We start from the raw sequence: 25,288 nt of genomic DNA on the forward strand, positions 1-25,288 counted from the left end.
AGGAGCTCTAGCACATTCCAGCATGGTAAACATGGCTCTGGCCTGTCTTGCCCTTCCCCCAATTCCCTCTTCCTAAAACCATTACATTACATTCTTAAAGCTAGCTACCAAGATCCATTCCCTTTGGAATCCATTGCATTTGGCCACTTCCTCCTCCTGAGACTGACTACCAAGGTCCAGCTATCAAAAAGTCCAGCAACCAAAATCCCCCTTTAACATGTTCAATCAAAATACACTACCGCATCCTAGCCCATTCTAACACAGACCTCTCCCTTTTTTCTTCTTAAAAATTACACCAGCAAGGTCATTTGCTGTTTTTCAGCCTGCGTCTGAATCAGTCACTGGTCTTCCCTGTGAAAAAAAGGTCCTTGGGTGTGGCTTATGCCTAACTTAGGGTCCAGGAGGGATCACTCTGAGGTGTGCAGGTCCCTTCAAAAATAATGTGTATTGACCACGCCCAAGTATAACTGCATCATTTACCATCTGTACATTCCTAAGCTTTGTAAGTCTTGCCCCACTTTAAACAGAATATATATTTCACAGAGAACAGTGACAAGGATTAAAGCAGGGTATGCATAGGAAATATTTGATGTCTTATACAAAATACATTCATATCTGTCTCTCCTGGGGTTTGGTGGGAGACAGTTAACAACATAAAGCAAAAGTTCCCATGTGAGCCAGTCATATGCACATCTGCAATTTCAGTACTAAAAAGACTAAAAAGTAAGATGATCATACATAAATCTAAGGGCAGGCAGCCTGAGTTACAGAGCAAGATTTTACCTAAAAAAATTTTGCTAGGTAGAGATGATGGCACATGCCTTTTATTCCACCACTTGGGAGGCAGAGGTGGACAGATATCTGAGTTCAAAGCCAATCTGATATACATAATTATTTCCAGGTCAGCAGATCTACATAGTGAGATCCTGTACATATAAACCTCATATTGAAGTCAAGTGTGGTAGAGCACACCTTTAATCCCAGCACTCTAGAGGCAGAGGCAGGTGAGTCTGAGTTCGAGGCTAGCCTGGTCTACATATAAATAAAGTTCCAGGACAGTCAATGCTACACAAAGAAATCCTACCTTAAAAAAAAAAAGCACTGAAATCCATTATGTATTAAGTAATATATGCTAATAAGAAAACCTTGGGGGAAGAGGGAAAGACTAAGGAGATATGAAGGTAAGAATGCTTAAGGAACCTAAATTTGAATTCTCAGCATCCACATAAAAAGCAGGGTGTGGCTTTTCATGCCTGTAACCCTAGCATCCTGAGAGCTCCAATCAACCCAGCTTAGCCAAAAAGGTGAGCTTCCAATTCTGGCATCCACATGTGTGTGTGCTCCCAAAGTTCACACACACAAACAATGACACAAAAGCAGTATTACTTCAGGGGTTATAGGTACAGACAGTGGAATTAACTGACAAAACTAAAGCTCATACAACAGACCAAGTTTCAGATGCTACACCCTTAAAATTAAAGGAGAAATCAGCATTAGTTAGACCTGAGGAAGGGGGGGAAACAAAGTCTTTAATCTGTAGCTTCCACCATTAAAAAGAAAACAAAACAAAAAACAAAACACCTGGGGCTAGTAAGATGGCACACAACCTGACCTGAGTTTGAATCTGGGGCCAATGGTGGAAGGAGATAACTCTTGCCAGGTGTCCTGACCTCCACACCTGTACCCAGGCACACAAAAGTAAGAAAAAGCATGTGCTCCGGGCTTCCCGGATTTTGTGAACTGACACCCATGCGGTGGTGGGCTTTGGTGATGCAACTGTCTTTGAGTCATCTCCGCTCCTATAAACAACTCCTCACTCATATCCCTATAAGTATCCCCAGTAAAACTCATTAGCTCACCAAGTTCCATACTTTGGTCTGTCATGGACTCCCTATCTGGAGTGAGTAGATGAGTGGAAAAAGACCACATAGCACTGGTCTAGCAAGGATTTAAGTTTTTCTTTAAAAATGGAAATCAGAAAGAATGGTATTCTTAGTTCTAGTTCATTTCTCAAAGCACCATCAGACAGACGAGACAATAAAATAAAAAGCCCAAGCAAACTCCCCAAAGGGTGAGGAAAGGCTGATCTCTGGGACCCACCTGTTCAAAAGGAAATAACAGTACAGAAGTCAAGACCCTAAACTAAGAATCATCACAAAAAAAAAAACACAAACAAACAAACACCAGGAAGCATGGCAGCCCAACTTGAGAGCAGTTAAAAATGAAATGCTCTTGGCCACTGTGACAGTGAGTAAAGAGAAGATCTGAAGGGACAACTCTGTTCATACTAAGCTGCTGAATGTGGCACAAAAGAGATCATGTCTAGAAACCAAACCCCCACAAGGAGACAGGTATGGCTACAAAATGAGACTCAAAACGGGTGAGCACTACAAATTGGGTAATTTTGTTTAAAAAAAAAATTCTTAGGGCTGGATCTTAAGATACTTAAACAGTTAAGGGTACTTATAGCTCTTCCAGAAGACCTGGATTCATTTCCAAACACAAGACAGCTCACAACCATAACTTCACACAGGCTTCTGATCCTGGCAGGCATGGCATTCACACAGTGCACAGACATATATGCAGGCAAAACACCCATACACATTAAAAACTTAACATTCTTAGCATTAGCATTATATCCACCTTTGCGAGTGTGTAATGACAGATCCATGTAATAATTTCAGGCTATACTAATCCAATCATTTCATCTCCAGAACCAGGGGTTTTTGTTGTGTTCACTAAAAAAACTCCACATAATGGACTGGGGATGTAGATCAGGAGTGAAGCACCTACCTAGTACACAGAAAGGTCTAGATGTAATCTACAGCACCAGGAAAACAAAGTAATCACTACCTGGTTCTGCAGCTGTGACTCAATGGCTGAGCATGGAGCAAAGCCCAGGTTCTACTCTAGGACGAGGGAAAAACAAGCAAGCAAAAGGCCACACCTAATTTGGGGGGGAAAAATCATCCAAACTTCACCAAATGTAATAAAGAATATAAAAGCACCAATCATTTAATACAGAACATCTACATATGCAACATCTAAATGTAGTAAGCAGAAGATTCAAACTCTGATGGACTCTCAGGCTACCTGGAGACCTAGGACACGATAAGACAGAACATTAAAGTTATCTTTCAGAAACTTTCACTAGAGCAATGTGCTTAACAAAAAGTTAAGGCAGTTTGTATAGCTCATACTAATAAGCATCAGTCTCTAAAATACCACCTCCCCCTTTTCCAAGAAGGTGTTTCTTTGCATAACCTTGGCTGTCCTGGAACTTACTCTGTAGACCAAGCTGGCCGTAAACTTAAGCGATCTGCCTGCCTTTGCCTCTCAAATTCTGGGATTAAAAGCACGAACCATTCCACTAACACCCAGCTAAGATAATCTTGCAAGTAAAAAACAAAACTTGAGGAAATAAAACCCTTTTCTTCTAGTAATACAGAAATAGCTTACTCCTGTCAACAACACAACCAAAAGAGGCAATGATATTTTAGGGAGTCATTTATTTTTAAAAGGTGGCACCTAGTCATTTTTAGGCTTTTCTATATAAGTAAAACTAGTGACTTGCATCCATTTTGTGTGTTCTGCCTACATATAATGCGCACATAACATATAAATGTGCACCACAGGACTGTGCCCATGGAGGCCAGAAGAGGCCATCAGCTCCTCTGGAACTGTAGTTACAGAGAGTTGTGAGCCTACAAGTGGTTACAAGAAATCAGAACTGAGTCCTCTGGAACCACTGAGCTATCTATCTCTCCAGCACAGCAAGATTTTTGTTTCTTAAGAAAGGGACTCACTGTGTAGCCTTGGCTGTCCTGGAACTGATTATACAACAAGTTATTCTCCAACTCACAGATCTGCTTGTCTCTGTCTTTAACCCTCTGCTGGGCCCCACCATGCCTGGCAAAGATTCCATTCTTAGCCCTGAACTCACAGAAATCCACCTGCCTCTGCCTCTCAAGTGCTGGGATTAAAGACGTGCGCCACCACTGCCGTTCGACTGTTTCATTTAAGACAGGGTTTCTCTGTATAGCCCAGACTATCCAAAAACTCACACTGATCAGGTTGGCCTTGAACACAGAGATCCACCAACCTCCCAAATCCTGGGATTAAAGGTGTGTACCACTTACCTCCTGGCCATGATAGATATATTTTAATAGACCACTGAAGAGGTTCTGCTTGTATAACTACTAAATTATGCACTACACCAGGTATTTTTTCTTCCTGAAATCCAGTTACTTATTAGAAAGTTAAACTATAGTCATAAGCAAATCTTGTAAGAAATGAACACTTGTTAACAAAGACAGAGCTGAGCATGTTGGGGCCTGCATGTAATCCCAGCACTACAGAGATGAAAGCAGAAAGAACCTAAATTCAGAGTCAGGGTAGGTACCTTAAAGAGACATTAGCTCAAAATTTTTAAGGGAGCTGAGAATGTAGCTCAGTGGAAGAGCTCTTGTCTAGGTTCCAGCTCCAGTGCCAATAGTAGTAGTAATAATAATATGACGACGTCAGCAACAACAACGAGGAAAGCTGAGGGGAGCAGCTCACATCTGTAATCCCAATACTTGGTGGCTGAGATAGGACTGTCTAGAGTTTGAGGTCAGTCTAGGCTACCTAATAATTCAGAGTCATCTGAGCCGGAGCTGGAACCTGCCTTAAAAAATAAAAATAAAAACTGCCAGGTTCAGCTGCCCAAAACTTTAATCCTGGAAGGCAGGGACAGTAAGGATCACTGAGTTCAAATTCAACCAGGGCTACAGAATGAGACCATGTCTGAAAAATGATAATGACAGAGAAGATACATAATTACTTGCTGAATGTTATACTAAAACTAAGCAGAGTTCACTAACACTGAACCCAAAATACCCTTTTCTCTTGTCTGTTCCTCACCCGACCATCCTCAGTTTACAGACTGTCTTACACAACGTACCTGAGCCAGAGAGTGAAAGCAACTTCTACTACACGAACTACAGAATAAACCAAATTTTTCCTTTTGAAAAATACAGTGTAAGTTCAGACTAACATTTGGAAACAAGCCTAGTAAGATATTGGGTATATGTAGTCAGTTAGCGATAGAGTCTGTCAGGACAGAGACAACTTCATCTGGAATGTGTCATATAATCGCCCTAATAAATACAAGTTAGATGTCAAACAACACAAGGGTAAATATGACAACAAAAGACTGGATACAGGATAGCACAAAAAAATGCCAAACAACTCCCTAATAGTATCAAAGCCACAAACTTGTGGGAATAAGCCTGCTTTCAATAATCAAGAACACCATATTGAAACATTCTTTTCTATGGTTCCTTCAGGCTAGCAGGTTCTCCTTGTGTCAAAGCAGATATTCAGGAAACTTTGATAGATTCTTAACAATTGTTAGGCTACACACCAGGAGTCTTGCCTTCATTGTGATCTTTAACTAAAGTATCTCTAATTTTTTACTAAACTTATTGATTTATTCTTATGAGTTCGAAGACAACTTCTTGGAGTCAGTTCTCGCCTTCCATTAAGTGGGACTCCCTAAGTGGAATTTCCAGATGAAACACGTCCTCAGGCCTGGTAGCAAACACTTACTTAACCAGTTGGGCTGTCTCACCCATCCCCAGGGTCGTCTATTATGTGAGCGTTCTGAAATCCTTTTCCCACCTTCTTAAACAACTCTAAACATGAACCCATGCTACTACTTACATGGTTTCTCCAGTCTTGGCTACGTGACAGAGAAACTGATCCAGGACAGGACAAACTTCCTTTTTCCCCCTCTTCTCAAAATCTAGATAAGGGGAAGGGGGAAAAAAAGGTTATCAATACGTCCTCTCCAAGAAAACTTTATTCACAAAGTCTTTCTCTACATTAGAAAACAAGAAAATTGGTCTCAGCGGGGCGTGGAGGCGCACGCCTTTAATCCTAGCATTCAGGAGGCCGAGGCAGGCGGATCTCTGAGTTCGAGCCCAACCCGATCTATAGAGTGAGCTCCAGGGCAGCCAAGTGTACAGAGAGAAACCTTGTCTCGAAAAACAAAACAAAAACGAAAGAAAATCAACCTCTCGCCCGAATACTCGCAGTCACCCGAGTTCCTACCTCCGTGTCATCCTTTTCCACCGACAGCGCGAATTCTCCTAAAGGGGGCACTCCACCTCACTAAACCATCCTTCACAGTGTTTCCCCAAGAGCGGTGCAGGGGAGCCCCAGCATCCGATCCCAGCCCCGATTCCCGCAGCATATCTGAATGCAGCTACTCCCAAGTCACTCCACTAAAGCCGCCACCCCCAAATGCTCCTGGATGTCAAAAGGGGGTTCTCAGGACGCCAGGACCCCGCAGTTTCAAGTTTGGGAAGCAGTGTTCTCGAGCCTGTTGCTCGCCAAGCCTCAGTCCCGGCGTGGTGAGGGCGAGCGGAGCTCCCCAGGCCCAGAGGCCACCGCCGCCGCCGCCGCCGCCGCACGACGAGGCCGCGCCGGTGCCAGGCGCTCCCCTCCCCCCACCCCCGAGGCCCACACAAAGCCCGGCCCGGGGACCGCGGGGAGACGCGGGCGGCCTCCGCCCGAGCGCGCGGCCGGCAGCGCGGCGACCCCCACCTTTCAGCGCCTCCTGCAGCCTCTCGACGTCCATGGCGCCGCGGAGTCCCTCGCCGCCGGCGCCTCCCTCGGCCGCCGTCCCGGGGGCCGCGGCGCCCGCCCCCGCCCCCCCGACGCCCGCCCCCGCCCTCGCACACACTCCGCCACACGCCGGCGACCGGGGAGGGGGGGTCCCGGAGGGAGCCGGGGGGGAAGCGAGAGACGGAGCGAGACCGACAGAGCGAGAACCTCCCCGAGCCGCTACCACCAGCCCTCCAACATGGCGCCCGGCACGTCAGCGCGCGCACGCTCCCCCCGCCCCCCAGCTGTCGTCCTCGCTCCCGCCACGCGCGCGCGCACTCGCACACGTCCGTGTGTGCGCGCGCGCTCGGTTCGGTCCAGTGCGCGTGCGCTGCGGGAGGCGCGAGTTCGGAGCCCGCGGCTGCCAGTGCACTCTGAAGCAACTGAGTGCCTGTGATGTGTAATGTGTCTCTTTGCCTCTCAGAACCTCGGTTTCCCCATCCGTGCACTGATGGCACTGGTGCCAATCACTGTGTACTGCTACAATGATCACTGGAGCTCAGAGAATATGTTTTCCAATTTTGGGCTTTTTTTGTTGTTGTTATTGGTGGTGGTGGGAGAGGTGGTTTTTCAAGACAGGGTTTTTCTGTGCCTCCCTGGCTGTCTACTCGCTCTGTAGACCAGGCTGGCCTCGAACTGCCTCCAAGTGCTGGGATTAAAGACATGGGCCACCACCACCAGGCTTCATTTTGTTTTGTTTTTATTCCCAAGAATCTTATGTTTCCCAAACTAGAAAATGATCTTATGCTATTCATTCTTTTGACTTCCCCTCCCAAGTGTTAGGAAGATAGAGGTGTGCCACCATTCCTGGTTTTATGGGTGCTAAGATACAAACCCAGGATTAGCAAGCATTTTACCAACCGAGCCACATTCCAGCCCAGTATGTCTTTTCCTTTTTAAATATGTAGTCTATTGACTTCTGTACTGGGGATGGAGTGTGTCACAGCATGCATGTGAGGTCAGAGGACAACTTTTTTCTCTTTACCCCTTCCATGGATGAAACACAGACCCCTGAGTCTTCCTGGTAAATGCCTTTACCTGCTGGGGCCACTTCCTGGCCCCTATGCATTTTCAAAACAAAACAGACTTACTATTGCCTGCCTAAGCCCAACTTTGATATTTGGTGAGAAGTGATGGCTACAACTGAGTGACCAAAAGCCTGAAAATCTAGACACTGGATTTTTATCTCATCTCTTCTCCCTGTGTGAACTTCGGCTAGTAACCTAAACTCAAGAAATTCCCCAAGCCTCAGTGTATATGTGAGCATCCCAGAGCCCTGCACATGCTGGGTAAGGCTCTACCACTGAGCTAAGTCCTCAACCCTTGAAGCCTCGCTTTTCTCATTGTAAGTAAGGTCAGAGAGATGGTTCACAGGTAAAGACACTTCCTGCCAAGCTAGGACCTAAGTTAATTTTCTGGGGCCTTGCATGGTGGAAGGCGAGAACTGACTCCCACAAGTTGTCCTCTGATACTTAGACATGCCCACTGCCCACAAAAACACAATGGAAGGAAGGAAGGAAGGAAGGAAGGAAGGAAGGAAGGAAGGAAGGAAGGAAGAAAGGAAGGAAGGAAGAAAGGATGAATGATGGATATGAGGCAATCAACACATTGGCTATGATTGATTCCAAAGTGTTCAGGTAGCTGCTGTTTTATTATCATGGGCATCAGTTCTTACAAGACAAGGAAGGAGAGGGCAGGAATCTGGGAGGGGCTCTTCAGCCCTGACCAAAGGAGAAAAAGTATGTAAAAACAGTTCCCTGAACTCAGAACCTAACACACTGACTTTTAACAGCATGAGCCGTTTTACCTTCAGCTTTATACTTTTACCTTCAGCTTTTTTAAAAGGTAGAACCAGCTGGTGCTTGGAGCCAGAGTTTGATCCATGGTACCCATGTGGCAGAAAGAGAAAAGCTAATTCCCTCTGGTTGTCCTCTGACTTCCACAATGCACACGTGCATGCACATACACAAAATAAAAGTAAATTTAAAAATAAAACAAAATAAAAGTGATTGCTTATTCAACCTTCTTTTCTCAAGTCCCACCTACTACGTTGTCAACAAAGAAGGGAAGAGCCTGTTGCTTGACTTGTCTGAGGCAAGACACAGAATCTGGACAAAGCCATTACAAAGTTGATCTTAAACGAGCATAGCTCAGACTCTAACCCTAGGCCAAAGATGCAAGCAAAATACTCCCATACCCAAAATAATCCTGTCAATTTTGCTGACAAGTTGTCTGCATCTTTAGGCCACCACTGATCAGAATATGTGTTCAATCTCAAGAAGGTTTTGGGGGAGGACAATGTTGAAACCATTGGCCATCCCTGTCATATGCTGTGGGTCCCTGTAGCTCTAAATGGACCACTAACTCCACAATGAAATTTAACTTCTCCTTTCTGCCACCCTAACTATCGTAGAGCTGAGTCTCTGACATCAAAGTATTCTGCGCTGCACAATACAGCTGCCACAAGCCCCGGGCAGATATTTAAATCTAAGGAGTCAAACTCAATGAAATTTAAAATTCAGTTCCTAGATTCTTCAATAGAAACCAATTCCTCTGGAGCCAGCTGTGTTTCAAGTGCTCAGAACCAAATGCGGCCAGTGGCTCTTGTATTCTACTGTTACAAGGTTACAGGGAGTTCTACTGGAACCTTCCTCTGGAGAACAAGCCAAGTCCATTCCTGTCACGCTGCTTTGTTCCTTGCGTCACTCTCAGCTTGGGTCAAATGGAACATTTTTTGTGGCTCTTCAGAATTCACATAGCTCTTTCTTTTCTGTGTGCTGGGGATGGAACCCAAGGCCTCTGGCATGCTAGGCAAGCGCTCTCCTGCTAAGCCTCACCCCCTCTATTTATTAACCTGTGGCTCCATTCCTTTCTCCTCCTCCTCTCTCCCCTTCCCTCCTTTCTCTCTCTCTCCCTTCCTTCCCCCTTCCTCCTTCCCTCTCCTGTCCTCATATTCTCTCTCCAGTCTTCCTCTAGTTCCTTTTCCTCTTTCCCCCTTCTTTTCCTCCCTCTCTGTCCACTTCCTCCTCCTTTCCCTCTTCCCTCTCCCTTCCCATCTCTTGTCTGCCTTTTCTCTCCCTTTCTTCCTCCTTCCTCTCTCCACTTCTCCTTTTCCCCTCTTCTCATTTTTCTCCTCCTCCCTCTTTTTCTCTCCCTCTGCCCTCCTCACTTGTCCTATTCTCTCTCTTTTCCTTCTCCCTTTTCTCCCCCAACACCTCAAAATTTTACGAACAAAATTGCACTCTGTAGACAAGGCTGACGTGGAACTGGCTATGTGGCCCATACTGACTGCCAGCTCACTACCCTCCTGCCTTCTTAGCCTACTGAGCGTTGAGATTACAGGCCTTGATCGCCATGCCCAGCCTCCACGGGTCATTTCTCCACCTTGCTCCTTTAGGGTTTTCTGTTTAAGGCTCCTCCCCTGTAGTAGTTCACTGTGCAACCTTTCTCATACATACATTTCTGGTCTTGTGTTTAACTACACTACCCCCTGTTCCCTTAGGCTGGCCTTGCTGCGTGCACTTCTCTTCTGTCTTGTGTCCTGTCTGGAGGTCAGGCTTGCAAAGAGACTAGAGGCAAAGAGGAGCCTGAGGACTGTTTCCTTTTGGTTCATTTTCTACATCTTCCTGGAATTCTTGACTTGCCAGCCTGCAAACTCCCTGGGAGAAAAGCAGGACCGAGATGTGACTGACCGAGATGTGACTGACCGAGATCTTGCCTCTGTAAAATCTCTCTCTACATTGAATCAATGTGTGTGGTGAAAGGCAAGGGCTGTACCATAGAAGACCCTGGGGACTTCTGCCTGAGGGCTTGATGGCAGAAGTCAATTGTCACTCATGAGAACACTGGTTAGTGGCAAGAGCCTGGTGGAAAAAGGCAGAGGAGAGCTTAGGTTGGACACTCTTTCCGTGACTGCAGCCCTAGCTGATGCTAGCATTGCGGTTAAGGCTAGATCAACTAGGACAACCCGTGGGGACAACTTCCCAATTACTGATAAAAGGAGCCATGAAAGAGGACAATGGTTATAATGCTTCCACTTCTGAAATTTCAGGATAATTTTTTCTTTTCTTTCTTCCTTTTCTTTTTTATTTATTTACTTATTTTTTGGAGACAGGGTTTCTCTGTGGAGCCTTGACAATTCTGAAACTCACTTTGTAGATGAGGCTGACCTTGAACTCACAGAGATCCATCTGCCTCTGCCTCCTAAATTCTGGGATTAAAGGAGTATACCACCATGCCCAACTCAGGATAATTTCTTATGTGTAATAGAAAATTAATGCAAACAAAAATTAAATAGTAACCAAAATTGCTAAGTTTTTTGTTTTTTGGTGGGGGCGGGGGCAGGTGTAGGATCTCACCATGTGGTGACCTGCCAGACCTGCCTGAACTAGAACTCCCTTTGCTGATCATGCTGGCATCAAATTCACAGAGATCCACCTAGCTCTATCTCCAGAGTGCTGGAATTAATGGCTAACTTCATGCCAGTTCCACATGCCCAGGGGAGAAGTCACAGGGTTTTGGCAAGAATCAGCAGGTCCAGCAGGATGGAGTTCAGGAATGACGGCTACCATGTGCTCGTGCATGGTGGTGGGAGCTTATGTGAGGCATTGCTCACATCATAGCAGATAAAGAAGCAGAGAGAGCATCGCATGAACCAGGAGCCCCAAACGTGCTTCAAAGGCCAATCCCTCTAACTACTTCCTCCAGGCCACCCCCAGTTCACCCCAGCCCATCCCCAAACCACCCCAGTCCACCCCTACTCCACCTCCAGCCCACCCCACCTCACCCCCACTTCCTAAAGATTCCATAGTATCCCTAAGTATTGCCATCTGCTGGGGACCAAGTATTACAAACTGAGCTAGTGGGGGACATTTCAGACTTAAACCAGAGAGGGACCTTAACCCACCGCAAAGACCGGCGGGCGGGTGTCGCCCCACTGCACTGTGTGCGCGCAGGGGAAGAACGTGAGCACAAGGAAGGCAGAGAGTAGGTAACAGAAGATGGCGGCAGAAAGAAAGGGAAGAGAGAAAACACCCAGGGTAACTTCAGAGAACACACGGGGGGAGATTTTTATAACCCCACAGGAATTACTGGGGTCTGGCTGTCCTTTGGAGCTGAGTCTGTGGGAAAAGACAAGAAGAGACCCAAGAAAAATGAAGAAAAACCAACAGCCGGTCACCACAGGATGGAGACCAGGAAACAGGCCTGGGTTGAAATATCTGGATTTCCACTCAGGAAACAAAGCAGCCAGCCGAAAGAAAAACCTAGAGAATGGGAGACCATGTCTGTAAACTATTCCTCTGGAAGGGGCTTAATGTCAGAACATATAAGCAACTGACAAAATTCACTGACACCTAGTTTTGAAATGAGCACTATAGGGGATGGAGAACTGGTTCGGCGGCTACAATGTACTTGCTGCTCTCGAAGAGCACCCGGTTCAGTTCCCAGCACCACATGGCAGATCACAACTGCCTGTAGCTCCAGTTTTCAACAACTTCTTCTGGTCTCTTTGGGCACCCACAGGCACGTGATGTACATAGAAGCCAGTGTGTACACACAGACATATATAAAAATGAAAACTTAAAAATAAAAATTTGAAAAAATTTTAAATTAGACCTAAATGTTCATTTTTTGTGTGTATGTATATATTCAAGCTTTTGTCTGTATGTACATATGTGTGTTCAGGTTCACATATGTGTACATGCATTTGGAACTCAAATCATATAAAGCAATCTAAAGAATTCCTTTTTATGGCATGTCATTCTATCTGCTATATAAGAGGAGGTGTCAGTGAGTCCTTCATAGCAGGTTATTCATAGATAATGACATCACTGTGTATATTTACAATTCTAGAAAAACCTGAGCAAGGTGGAACATTTCTGTAATCCCAGTCCTTGGGAGGCCCAGGCAGGTGGACCTCTGAGTTCAAGGCCAGCCTGATCTATGAAGTTAGTGAGAGTTCCAGGACAACCAGGTCTACACAAAGAGAACCTGTCTCAAAAATTAAGTAAATAATAATAATGGTGGTCCTGTAGGGAATTCACTGAGAGGGCTCCTGTCCTCACCTGGCTCCCTCAGACTCCAACCCCCTTCCACAACCGATTCTGATCACAACGCTGTCAGGCAGTGGTGGTGCATGCCTTTACTCCCAGCACTAGGGAGGCAGAGGCAGAGGAAGGCGGATGGATCTTTGAGTACGAGGCCAGCCTGGTATATAGTGTAAGTTCCAGGACAGCCAAGACTACACAGAGAAATCCTGTCTTAAAAAAAAAAAGATAGATAGATATAGATTAGATATATAGAGAAACTAAACAAACAAATAATGGTAGAAAAAAAGAATGAGAATCTTTACCATAAAAAAAAATGATAAATGTTTTGATTCTACTACATGTACTGGCTTTGTGAGAACCTAGTCTGTTTGGATGCTCACCTTCCTAGACCTGGATGGAGGGGGAAGGACCTTGGACTTCCCACAGGGCAGGGAACCCTGACTGCTCTTTGGACTGGAGAGGGAAGGGGAGGGGGAATGAGGGGAGGGGGAGGAAAATGGAAGGAGGGGAGGAGGTGAAAATTTTTAATAATAATAAAAAATAAAGTTATTATTATTAAAAAATGATGTTTCCAGAAGATAGTGGTGCACACACCTTTAATCTCAGCACTTTAATCCCAGGCCAGGCAGAGCAAGCAGATCTCTGAGTTCGAGGCCAGCCTGGTCTATAGAGTGAATTCCAGGGCAGCCAGGAATATACAGAGAAACTCTGTCTCAAAAAAAAAAAAAAGATAAATGTTTGTGAAGATTGATAAGATTATGTTGATTTAACTATTATACAAATCAGGTGTGGTGCCATAGGCCTTTAATCTCAATAATCGGGAGATAGAGGCTGATGAATCTCTGAGTTCAAGGCCAGTCTAAAGTACATAGTGAGTTTCTGGACAAAAAGATCTAAATAAAGGATCTCTGTTTGAAAATAAATAAATAATAAATAAATAAAATCATGATACATAGATTATACCCATAAATGTATACAATTTTTATATCGTTATGTATCTGTTAAAATGAATTAAAATTAAAATTCACTGTATAAAGTCTTAGAAGTCCTGTGATTTCTGTGGGATTTATTTATGCCTTTGAGTCCTTATTTATATCTCATAAATGATATGAAGATAGAGCTGAGATGGACAAAGCAGACTGATCACAATGTTCTAAATAAGTATGAAGGATACTTCACAAACCCACTGGGTTTCCTGTCCTTCCCCCAGACTCTCAAAAGCTAACAGGTTTTAGTGAAAAGACAGATAACTTAGGATCTGTTGTTAAAGACCCTAGGCTGTGCTCTGTGGTGTCATGACCACCATGGTCATTGCTGGTGCTCACATGCGCTGCAGTTAGGGAGCCCGTTGAGAAACAACGGACAGACTGGATAAAGGTCTGTCTTCATTCAACCTGACAGCCATTGTGGAAGTGGACTTCCAGAAGCCGGGAAAAAAAACAAACAGGAGATTGCTGGGAGAGGACAGTGTTCTCTGCGATTAGGGCTTCCTCTCTACCTACCAGCCATGCATCGTCCCAGCCCTGTTCCTCTTTCCTTCATTTTGCCTCTATTTTTCTCTCTGAATCACCCTCCCCGGCTCAGAAGTACACACCTTCATTCTAATTGGCTTGCTAAGGACAACTGAACGGTGCAGCTCAGTGACAAAGTATCTGATTGGTTGACTCAGGTCAAGCATTCACACCACTCTACCTAGGCACCAAGCCTTGTACGCTTCTGCCGATAAAGCAGACAGGCCAGGGGTTGAAGTTCCCAGAGAAGGGAGGACGACAGACTTCAAGCACGTCTGCAAGTGAGTTTCTACATTGGACGTCTGAGAACAGCTGGCCTTCCTCAATGTGGGTGGGCCTCCTGCAGTCAGGCTACGGCCTCAATACAGCAAAAATCTTCCTCTTTCTCAAAATGAGAGCAACCATTTTCTATCTGGTTGGTTCTACAGGGGACCTGACTTGTTAAGTCACCCTGTAGATTTTAGGACGGGCAGCATCCATAATGATAGGAGCCAATGTTCTGACAATCCTTACAATAATTCTCAATCTTTCTCCTCCCTCTCCTTCTCATCCTCTTACCTTTTCACCTCCACTTTCGTGTGTGTGTGTGTGTGTGTGTGTGTGTGTGTGTGTGTACAGCACACTACTAGGTCCACACGTGTGGTGTATAATCCTAGTCCTGGAAAGGTAAACAGGAAGATCATCTTTGGAGCTCACTGGAATCACTGGGTTCAGGTTCAATGAGAGACCGTGTGTATCTCTCTTCCATACAAACACACACACACACACACACACACACACACACACACATACACACACACACATTGTTTCTGTTTCTTTGAAAATCCTCAGACATACACATGTAATCATACAGATACACATACACTATCAGTAATATGATAAAATTGAATGTGCTGGTTTAGACAAAGGTCTCAAATCTGACACCTAGGTTTAACTCTCACCTTCTCACTTCCTGATTATGTGAGCTCAGGTAAATCATTAATGTCTAAAATGCCTGTTTCTTCAGCTGTGACCTGAAGCCAACACAGGTGATTTAACCAGTTAAGCGGGTGACTTGCCTCAGTGACTATAACCTGGTGTTCTTATTTAGGCTAACTGATAAGAATATCTGTGATTTTTTTTTAAGATTTATTTATTTATTATGTATACAACATTCTGCCTCCATGTATGCCTGCCAGAAGAGGGCGCCAGATCCCATTACAGATGGTTGTGAGCCACCATGTGGTTGCTGGGAATTGAACTCAGGACCTCTGGAAGAGCAGCCAGTGCTCTTAACCACTGAGCCATCTCTCCAGCCCCGAATATCTGTGATTTTGTTACCTTTGTCTTTTGAATAATTTCAAATGCAAAGAGTTACAGCACTAATACAAGAACACTTTCTCTGAGCTGCCTAAGACCAAGGTGCTTGAGGTACCACAGGCTCCCGAAACCTTCCTGTAAATTCCTACCACAAAGACAACTTATTACTATTCATTTTCTCAAGAAATGAACACTGATATACCTTCATCAGACGTAGTCCCTCATAAAAATGGACCTTGCTCAGCATCATTCAGAAGTGCCTGGCAGGAATGCTGTGAAGAGAGGCTGTCTTCCCTTTCCACCCTATAGCATGGTAAAGCGTCAAGTGTGTCCATCATTGTGACATTCACTTTAATGGTGCCATCAAGAGAATGCAGCAGATTTTTTCCTGTGTGTAGTCCCCTTCCCTCACGCCATGATTGTATCTGTTTTCTATAAACCGCAGAGGCGATTTACTGCTAACTCATTGATGGAAATGTAGCCTTCTGCAGTTCTGGGGCAGGGAGAGGGCCGGTCTGGTCACTGCGGTGGAGCTGACTCCTCTGAAAGCTCTCGGGTCAATTTCAGGCCATGTCTCCTTTCAAATAAGGCTTCTCTCTGCCTCTGTCTCTCTCTGTCCCTCTGTCTCTCTCTCTGTTTCTCAGCTCATCTCATGTAGCTCAAGCTGGCCTCAAACTCATGAATGAGAAGATGACCTGGAGCTTCAGATTATTCTGACTCCTCCTCCAAAGCATGGGAGCACACCACACACCCTGGTTTGTGGGTTTCGTGAAAGCAAGCATTTCATCTACTGACCTTACCCCTCTTTGGAGTCTTTTTCTGAATTTTTAAAGATTTATTTATTATGTATACAGTGTTCTGCCTGCATGTATTTCTGCAGGCCAGAAGAAAACACCAGATCTCATTATAGATGGTTGTGAGCCACCATGTGGTTGCTGGGAATTGAACTCAGGACCTCTGGAAGAGCAGCCAGTGCTCTTAATCTCTGAGTCATCTCTCCAGCCCCCTCTTTTGTTTCTTTTGGACAAGCTTGTGTGCCTCAAGCTGGCCTCAAACTTTATACATAGCCCAGGATAACTCTGAACCCCTGATCCTCTGATTTCTACCTTTCTCACAGGCATATTCCCTGCCTGGTTTGGAACCCTCACCCTTATTCTTTAAAGAAAAAAATTTAAATTAGTGTGTGTGTGTGTGTGTGTGTGTGTATGTGTGTGTGTGTGTGTGTGTGTTAAAAATGGCATGCATTGCCACTACACACCTTGGTGTTCAGAGCATACTTGCAGGCATCAGTTCTCTCCTTCCACCACGTGAGCCCTGGGGTCAACCTCAGATCCTCAGGCTTGGCAGCAAGTGCCTTCACCAGCTGAGTAATCTCACCAGCCCCACCCTTAGCCATAAAAGAACACTAGCTGCGGGCTGGGGATATGGTCAGTTGCTAAAACAGAACTGTTGTGGTGGCAGACATGGAAGAAAGGTTGGTGACTGATGTGTGAGGGAAAAGAGGAGACGCTGCAGCTAAGGCATGCCTGTGAAGCTGTGCTAAAGAATTTAATTCTCAACTCTCCTTGGACATAAAATGAAAAGTTTGTTTATTTAGGTGTGCGTGTGTGTGTGTGTGTGTGTGTGTGTGTGTGTAGGAGGAGGAGGAGGAAGAGGAGGAGGCTGCTTGTTAGTTCCTGAATGCCCAGTCCAGAAATAATCACACAGAAACTGTATTAATTAAATCACTGCTTAGCCCTTCAGCTATAGCTTCTTATTGGCCAACTCTTACATATTAATTTAACCCATTTCTATTAATCTGTGTATTGCCACAAGGCTGTGGCTTACAGGGAAAAGTTCCTACGTCTATCTCCGTCCCGGGGCTACATGACTTCTCCCTGACTCTGCTTTCTTTCTCCTAGCATGCCATTTAGTTTTCCCTGCCTACCCAAGTTCTGCCCCATCAACAGGCCAAGGCAGTTTCTTTATTCATTAATGGTAATCACAGCACACAGAGGGGAATCCCACAATGTGTGTGTGTTTGAATGAGTGCCTGCACCCACGCATGCAAACACAGAGGTCAGAGCAGAGCATGGTGTGTCTTCTTTTCTCGGCCTAGTGACTTGAGACAGGGTTTTTCAGTGAGCCACTGGGCTCAGGGGATACACCTGCTCTCACCTCAGAGCAGGGATTATGCAACTAAGCCTTCTGGCGTGAGTGCTGAGGAATTCTATCTTGGGTCCTTGTGGTGGCAGAGCCAGGAATTTTACCCACTGAGCTATTCCCAGCCTCCACAGTAGAATGGGTTTTGTTCTGATTGGTGGGTTATTTGTTTGTTTGTTTTAGATAAGATCTTACTACATAAACTGGTTGACTTTGAACTCATTGAAATCTGCTTGCCTTTGCTTTCTGAGTGCTGGGATTAAAAGGCACGTGCCACCACGTCCAGTGACAGTGGAATGTTTTACACAATCAAATGACAGACACTAATTTATGTTTGTCAAAATTCCCATTGTTCAGCCAGGCAGTGGTGGTAGGCGCCTTTAATCCCAGCAGAGGCAGGTGGGTCTCTGTGAGTTCAAGGCCAGCCTGGTCAATGAAGCAAGTCCCAGACAGCTAGGACTATTACACAGAGAAATCCTGTCTCGGAAAAAAAAAATCCCAGTGTTATTAAATCTTCTTTTCCTGGACTCCCAAGAGAATACTCATGCTTTTATTATTGTTTGTTTTTGTTTTTTGAGACAGGGTTTCTCTGTGTGACAACTCTGACTGTTCTAGAACTCACTTTGTAGACCAGGATGGTCCCGAACTCACAAAGATCCACCTGACTCTGCCTCCCGAGTGCACCACCACTGCCGGGCTGAGAACACTCATCTTTCAGAGATGCCCAGGTCCTGACACTTCTAAAATCTGCCGTTGGTAACACACCAGACTGATCATTCTCAGATTGCAGAGAGAATTAGAATTGCCTGGAGAAGCTTGAAGAAAGCGAACATTTTGAATCTTAACCCCCAAGATTCTCAGACCTGAGGCCTCAGAACTGAGTAGGATAGAGAATTTCCATTTCAGTGTCTACATCAGTGATTCTTGAGTTACCCGAAGGGTTTGTTTAAACACGGAATGTGGCCGTGAGTTGGAGTTCAGAGGCAGAGAGCTCCAGCATGCCTGCACCACTCAAAGCCAGCTGTGGAAGTCTGCGTGCAGGTTCAAGATTCAGTTAAATCTAAGGCAGGATCCCAGGGATAATCAATCATTGGTAATTCTGGTGCGCTGGATCAAAGTACACACTGTAGGAACTGTGGTCCAAGTGGGGTGTGGGGGTGGAGGAAATACTAACAAATGTGGCCTCTGAGACCACACTTGGAGAAACATAGACTCTTACAGTAAGTGGTTTGCCAGAAGTCCCTACGCACACTTTTAATCCCAGCATTCTGGAGGCAGAAGCAGGGTGGATCTCTGTGAGTTCAAGGTCAGCCTGATCTGCACAGTGAGTTCCAGGCCAACCAAGCAGACAAAATGAGATGCTAGCTGTTTAAAATAATAATTAAAAAAAATCAAAGGTGTTACCCATGGCAGATGATAAAACAAAGATTTGCATAAGTGTTTTCCCTGGGGGCCAAGACTGCGGAACTGTGGGTAGAAAGATTAGGGTAAGACAGAAAAGCAAGGAGGCCAATAAAGCACCCACTATCAAAGATGTTCCTATTGTTGGATCTTTGGATTTCTTCCACTGGGGGACTCTCGGGTCAAATTGTGGAGCAGAAATTCCATTACCCACCTGCTGAGAGTCAGCCAGGGTATAGACACACCCACTCCGGTCAGGCTATTTAGAAGAGTATTCCAGGAAATGTTCATATTTCGGCACCTTCAGCATGCCATAAAGCAAGCAAAAGTGGGTGGCAGAGGCTAGCCTTCAGTCAGCCAGGACTGGGAAGTGGAATGAGAAGAACTTTGCATATAACTCGTGTGTGTGTGTGTGTGTGTGTGTGTGTGTGTGTGTGTTGTGGAGAACAACACAGAAAGCCCAGTGATAGCTGTATACACAGAAACTGTGAGATGGAGGGCAACTTTAGAAAGTTTCAATCCTAATGTACAACAAACCAACTCCTTTAATTCTTTTGCTTGCTTGTTTGTTTGTTTGCTTGGTTTTTCAAGACAGAGTTTGTCTGTGTAGTTCTGACTGTCCTGGGCTGGACAGAACTCTCTCTGTCGACCAAGCTGGCCTTGAACTCAGAGATCTACCTGCCTCTGCCTCCTTGAGTGCTGGGATTAAAGTCATGTGCTACCACCACCTGGCCAATTCTTTCCCTTTTTTTCAACCTATATTTTTGTTTAATGTGTAATGGTAATATGTCTGTATGTATGTCAATATTCTCAGAGTATGTTGTACCTCTTAGTTCCCTCTGGAGTTACCAATGGTTGTGAGCTGTCATGCGGGGACTGGGAATCAATGGTCCTCTGGAAGAGCAGAGGCATCTCTCCAGCCTCCTAATTAAAACTTGACTTTAAACATTTTCCCATTTGAACACATCTCAGTTTCATTAACTGTTGCTTACATTATCACACATGTGCCCATGCTAAGCCCAGATCACAGTGTTCCCCCAAAACCAACTAGGAGACTGAGTCCTGTATGTAAAAGCAAAGAGCCGTTATTATTACACAAGTTTGCAAACTCGGACTCTCCATGTATCCAATGTTTTAGAGTAGAGAGCTCCAAGCTCAGTTAGGGTTGGGTTTTTATAGTAGCAAAGGTGGGGGGTGAGGGGTTTCTAAGGTTCAGGACCCCTGACTGGCTGACATTTGTCTAGGGGTGTCCAGGAGAAAAAATGATGGGTGTGTGTAGTAAGAGGAGTGGGTCCTTTGTTCCGTCCCGCCCGGCTCCCGGCTGCCTGGCTAGCTTATACCCGAAATAACCACACGGAAATTGTATTAATTAAATTACTGCCTGGCCCATTATTTCTAGCCTCTTATTGGCTAACTCTCACATCTTGATCTAACCCATTTCTAATAATCTGTATCTCACCATGAGGTCGTGGCTTACTGGGAGAGATTCTAACCTATGTCCATCTTGGGCCCGTGATTCATGGGGTCTGCCTGTCTCTGCTTTCTTCCTCCCAGAATTATGTTCTGTCTACTCCACCCACTTAAGGGCTGCCATATCAAAAGGCCAAAGCAGTCTCTTTATTCAACCAATGAAAGCAACACACAAATAGAAGAACCACCTATACCAGGTGTGTGCTGGCAAGTGATCCCAACTACAATGTTTGGAATGTTAGGAATTTCCTTTGGATGGTCTGTTCCTGGGTGGTGTCTTGGGTGGTCTCAGTTTGTGGTCTTTCCTGGAACCAGGTATTGTCTTAGGGTAACTACTGAGACTCAGGCCTCTTTTGAGCTTGTCATGGCTGGATCCTACATCAGCAATAGCAAACCATCCGAGTGTTAACTATTGCCTATATTACCACACATGTGCCAGCAATAGTAAACCATCAGGGGACCTGTTCTAGTCACTGATCAGGTTTCCAACACTGGTATACCCAAAATGTTATAACTTCTTGGTGTAGGAGAATTATCTGTATTCTGTCAATCATATTTTAATAAAACGCTGATTGGCCAGGCAGGCAGTATAGGCGGGAAAGCCAGACAGGAAGTAGGGGTGGAGCAAAAAGACTGGGAGTATTCTGGAAGCAGAGCTCCCTCAGCATTCCTGTACAGACCACTGAAGAGGCAGCATGTAACCTGCCCAGCTGAGAAAGGTACGGAGCCATGTGCTAACATAGATAAGGATAATGGGGTAACATAAGTTATAAGAGTTAACAAAAAGCCTGACCTAATGGGCCAATCAGTTTATAACCTTATGGAGTCCTGTGTGTAATTTCTGTTTGGGATTTGCCGGCTGTTGGGGTACCGGGCGGGACAGAAACCCCAACAAGCTGGCCCTCATGCTACAACTTCTTAATTTTTCTTTTAACTCTGTGTTCTTGAAAAAAAAATCCTAATAACAACTTAAATGAAAAACCCAGTTTCTAAAGCAGTAAGATGGCTCAGCATGTAAGGGCATTGCTGCCAAACCTGATTACCTAAATTTGATCCCTGGGGCCCACATAGTGGAAGGAAAAAACTGATTCCTACAAGTTGACTTCTGATCTCCACATGTGTACTGTAATGTGTGTGTGTGTGTTACACGCAGATAAAAATAATTTGTAGAAGAATCCAATTTTCTAACATGTCATTTAACCCAACATGTCAATCCCAGAGAAGGAGACTGTTATTGTTTCAATAAGTCCTATGTGTTCAGTAAGAACAGGTGTTCTCACAAGTTCCTTTATAGTCACACTCTACATGTCCTAGGTGACATACACACTACAGAAGTGAGGAAGATACATTGACACTCAAGACTTTGCCTACAATTGTAGGGGACTACTAAAATACTCTTGTCTAACAGATAAGGCTTATGACAAGATACCTCTATTGTCTATTTGGTTAGATAACTGAATTATTTCTGGGGTGGTCTCTGTGTGACCAATGGTTGTTCACCATTCAGGTAAAATGAGTTTTTTAATTATTTAAAAACAAACACTAGGAGAATAATTTTCTTGGTGCTTTGACCCAGCTTGGCAATGTCATTTTGTCATCTGGACATGGAGACAGTTTCTACAGATGGAAAGATGCTATTGAAGGACATGAAAATTTGATGGCTGGAATCCTAGAAGGATGTCCAATGGTTTTCAATAAAATATTCATGACAAAGGCATTGAAGAAAGAGATACATTTCTCTTGGCATCATTTGGGCCTTTGAATATACATAGATTTTTTTTTGGGGGGGGGTGGGAGGCAGGTACCATTTCATTTACCAAACCAACCCAAGTTCATATTTTGTCTCTTTGTCTTTCTGTATCTGCCTCTCTGTCTGTCTCTCACTCACACACACACACCCCTCCACACTAAAGGAGCTATGTTTGCTGTCATTTACTATTTAAACAGTTAATGATGAAATAAATTGGTACCAGGAATAGGGTGGTTTTCAGGAAAAAGCCCTCCGTACAGTCATACAGAGCAGTCTGTGGAAAGAGTGAAAAATTAAGCAAGCAGATAATAATTTAAAATGGTCTCTGCCTTAGTCTTATCTTCTTTTTTATTTCATTTTGTTTTTAAATAAAAAACAATCTTTTTCTTTATTTTACATACCAATCCTAGTTTCCATGCCTCCCCTCCTCCCATTCTATCCACCTAATCCCCCACCACACCCCCCCCCATCCACTCCTCAGAGAGGGTAAGGCACATTGCTTTGGGGAAGGTATATTTATCTTCTTATGGGTAAACAACTCAATAAATTTTCTGTGAACAGGACTTTATACCTCTGCACCAAAGATGTGTGCTACCATCGCCCAACTTAGGTAATACAGTTTTTAAGGGTAACTAAAATCAATGTTCTGAAGCTTTGTTGATAGGTCCCAGATGAGCAAGCAGCCAAATAATTTATTTCTTCTATTAACTGTGATGAGGAGTGTATGTGTTCATCATCAAAGTCTAGGACAGAGAACAGGATAGAACGGATTGTTCCTTTAAGGAATCGTGTGTCTACTGGGGAAGACGGTCAATAAACTAAGTATGACACAAGTATTGTATTGTTACTATTTCTTTGATTTTTTTGAGACCAAATTATGTAGAACAAAGTATTCTGGAGCTCATAGACATCCAGCTGCCCCTGCCTCCTGAGTGCTTGGATTGAAGGCGTGCCCCACCATGCCTGACTTACTGTCACTATTGTGTATTTCAATGGACAGACACAACAATGTACAGGGTGACACATACAAATGAGTGTACAAGAAGGCCTGGTCATCTTTGGGGGATCACAGAAGCTGTTAAAAAAATGCCACTTTCATTAAGATCTGAACAGGGAGGCAAAGAGAATGCTAGACAGAAAGGGCTTGGAGAGATGAGTGGATGTTTGCAAAGAAATGGGGAAAGAGCGCCAGGAGGAAACCTGGGGATGCATCACACAGAGACTACTTGGATCTGAAAAGCGACTTGGGCATTACTGTAATAGGAGTGGTGAAGGATCTTCCCAGGGAGGAGTGGGGCTGGGAGGAAGTCAGAGGACTTGGATGCAGGGTAGCAGGGATGATAAACAGAGGAAGCTAACTCAGTTGTTTATTACTCAGCATCTTCATACAACTCTGTGTGTCTTTGACACACACACACACACACACACACACACACACACATGCCACAGTCTCACTAGCTTCAAGCTCAAGATCCTCTTACCTCAGCCTCTTGAGAGCTGGGATTACTGGCATGCTCTGTGGTGCTTGACCTAGAATGTATCTTTTTTTTAAAATTTTTATTTTACTTTATGATTTTTTAAAATTCTATTTTAAAAACAATCTTCTTTTACAAATCAATCCGAGTTCCCTTTCCCTCCCGTCCTCCTGCTTTTACCATCTCTTCCCCACCTTACCTCCCATCTACCCTTCAGAGATGGTGAGGCCTCCCATGGGAGGTCAACAAAGTCTGTCCTATTACCTGATGCAGGACCAATGCCCTCCTCTATCTAGGCTGAGCAAGGTATAAAAACCATCCGAAATGAAGTAACTCAATCCCAGAAAGACAAACACAATATGTACTCATGAATAAAAGGATATTAGATGTAAAGCAAAGGATAACCAGTCTACAATCCACAACCCCAGAGAAGACAGGAAACAAGGAGAACCCTGAGAGACTGCTGTGGGACATTGGTCTGTACCCTGTCACTTGTATTTTAAATAAACACAGATTGGCCAGTAGCCAGGCAGGAAGTATAGGCAGGGCAACCAGGCAGGAAGCAGAGGCAGGGCAATGAGAATTGTGGGAAGAGAGATGTTTCAGTCTGCAGTTGTCACCCAGACACACAGGAAGCCAGACACAGAGCAAGCAAGATGTGACTGCCTCACTGAAAAAGGTAGCAAGCCACGTGGCTAACACAGACAAGTATTATGGGCTAATTATAAGTTATAAGAGTTAATAAGAAGCATGAGCTACTAGGCCAATCAGGTTATAATTAATGTAGACCTTTGTGTGTTTTCTTTGGGGCAAACAACTGTGAGACCGGGTGGGACAGAAACCTCAATCAACAAGAGACAGACATGGATCACCCCAGAAGGGGAAGTAGAATGTATCTTTAACCATTATTGTTTATTACTTTCTATCATAGCATCTTTCTTTTCTTTTTCCTTTCCCTCCTTCTTTCTCCTCTTCCCCTCTTTATTTGGGGATCAGAGACTGGGGATTGAAACCAGGACCTTGAGCACGCTAGGCCAGTGTCCTACGCTGAGTTACACCCCTACCTTCAACTACCACTACATTTAGTATAGTTTTCAAATCCTGAGAATGAGACCTTGGGAAGACATGCCAGACTTGTTCCATGGTCTGAACTTCCATCTCCTTCCTAACTGTATGACATCATAAAGGAAACATATTCTGAAAAACATCCACTCACTCAATAAACATCAAGAACCACGTAGGTATTGTCATGGTTCTACCTGTCTGGGACCTCACACTTTTGCTTTCACTCCTTTAATATTTTAGCCTTATACTACCTTAATATTCACAGACTAAAATGAGTTTAAAGGCGCTTTCATGAACTCCCGGATGATGAACAGTGAGATGTACACAAGTCAACATCCCATCCCATGCTTTGTAGGTCAAAGGTCATGGCAGAGCAGCCTTTGTTTGGATCTGGGTTGGTACAATCCAACTGGGTTTATTGTATCACAAGTTCCTACTTCAGTACCCAGGTCCCTGGTAACAGGCCTAGTTAGCATT

The 25,288-nt window shown here is 44.5% G+C and overlaps 1 protein-coding gene across 1 annotated transcript in view; it reads right to left on the reverse strand.

Annotated features, from left to right (window-relative positions):
- Positions 1–6,848, reverse strand: part of Ppp4r2 (protein phosphatase 4 regulatory subunit 2) — a 44,630-nt gene extending 37,782 nt beyond the window's left edge. The window contains exons 1-2 of the mRNA XM_085686799.2: positions 6,589–6,848; positions 5,704–5,785 (exon numbers count right to left, since the gene is read on the reverse strand). Of these exons, the coding sequence (XP_085542925.1) occupies positions 5,704–5,785; positions 6,589–6,622 (116 nt within the window). The 5' untranslated portion in view covers positions 6,623–6,848. The remainder of the gene's footprint in view (positions 1–5,703; positions 5,786–6,588) is intronic.
- Positions 6,849–25,288: the final 18,440 nt, after the last annotated feature.

The sequence above is a fragment of the Myodes glareolus genome, chromosome 3, assembly GCF_982192425.1.
Source record: "Myodes glareolus chromosome 3, mMyoGla1.1, whole genome shotgun sequence".
NCBI classification, from domain to species: Eukaryota; Metazoa; Chordata; class Mammalia; order Rodentia; family Cricetidae; genus Myodes; species Myodes glareolus.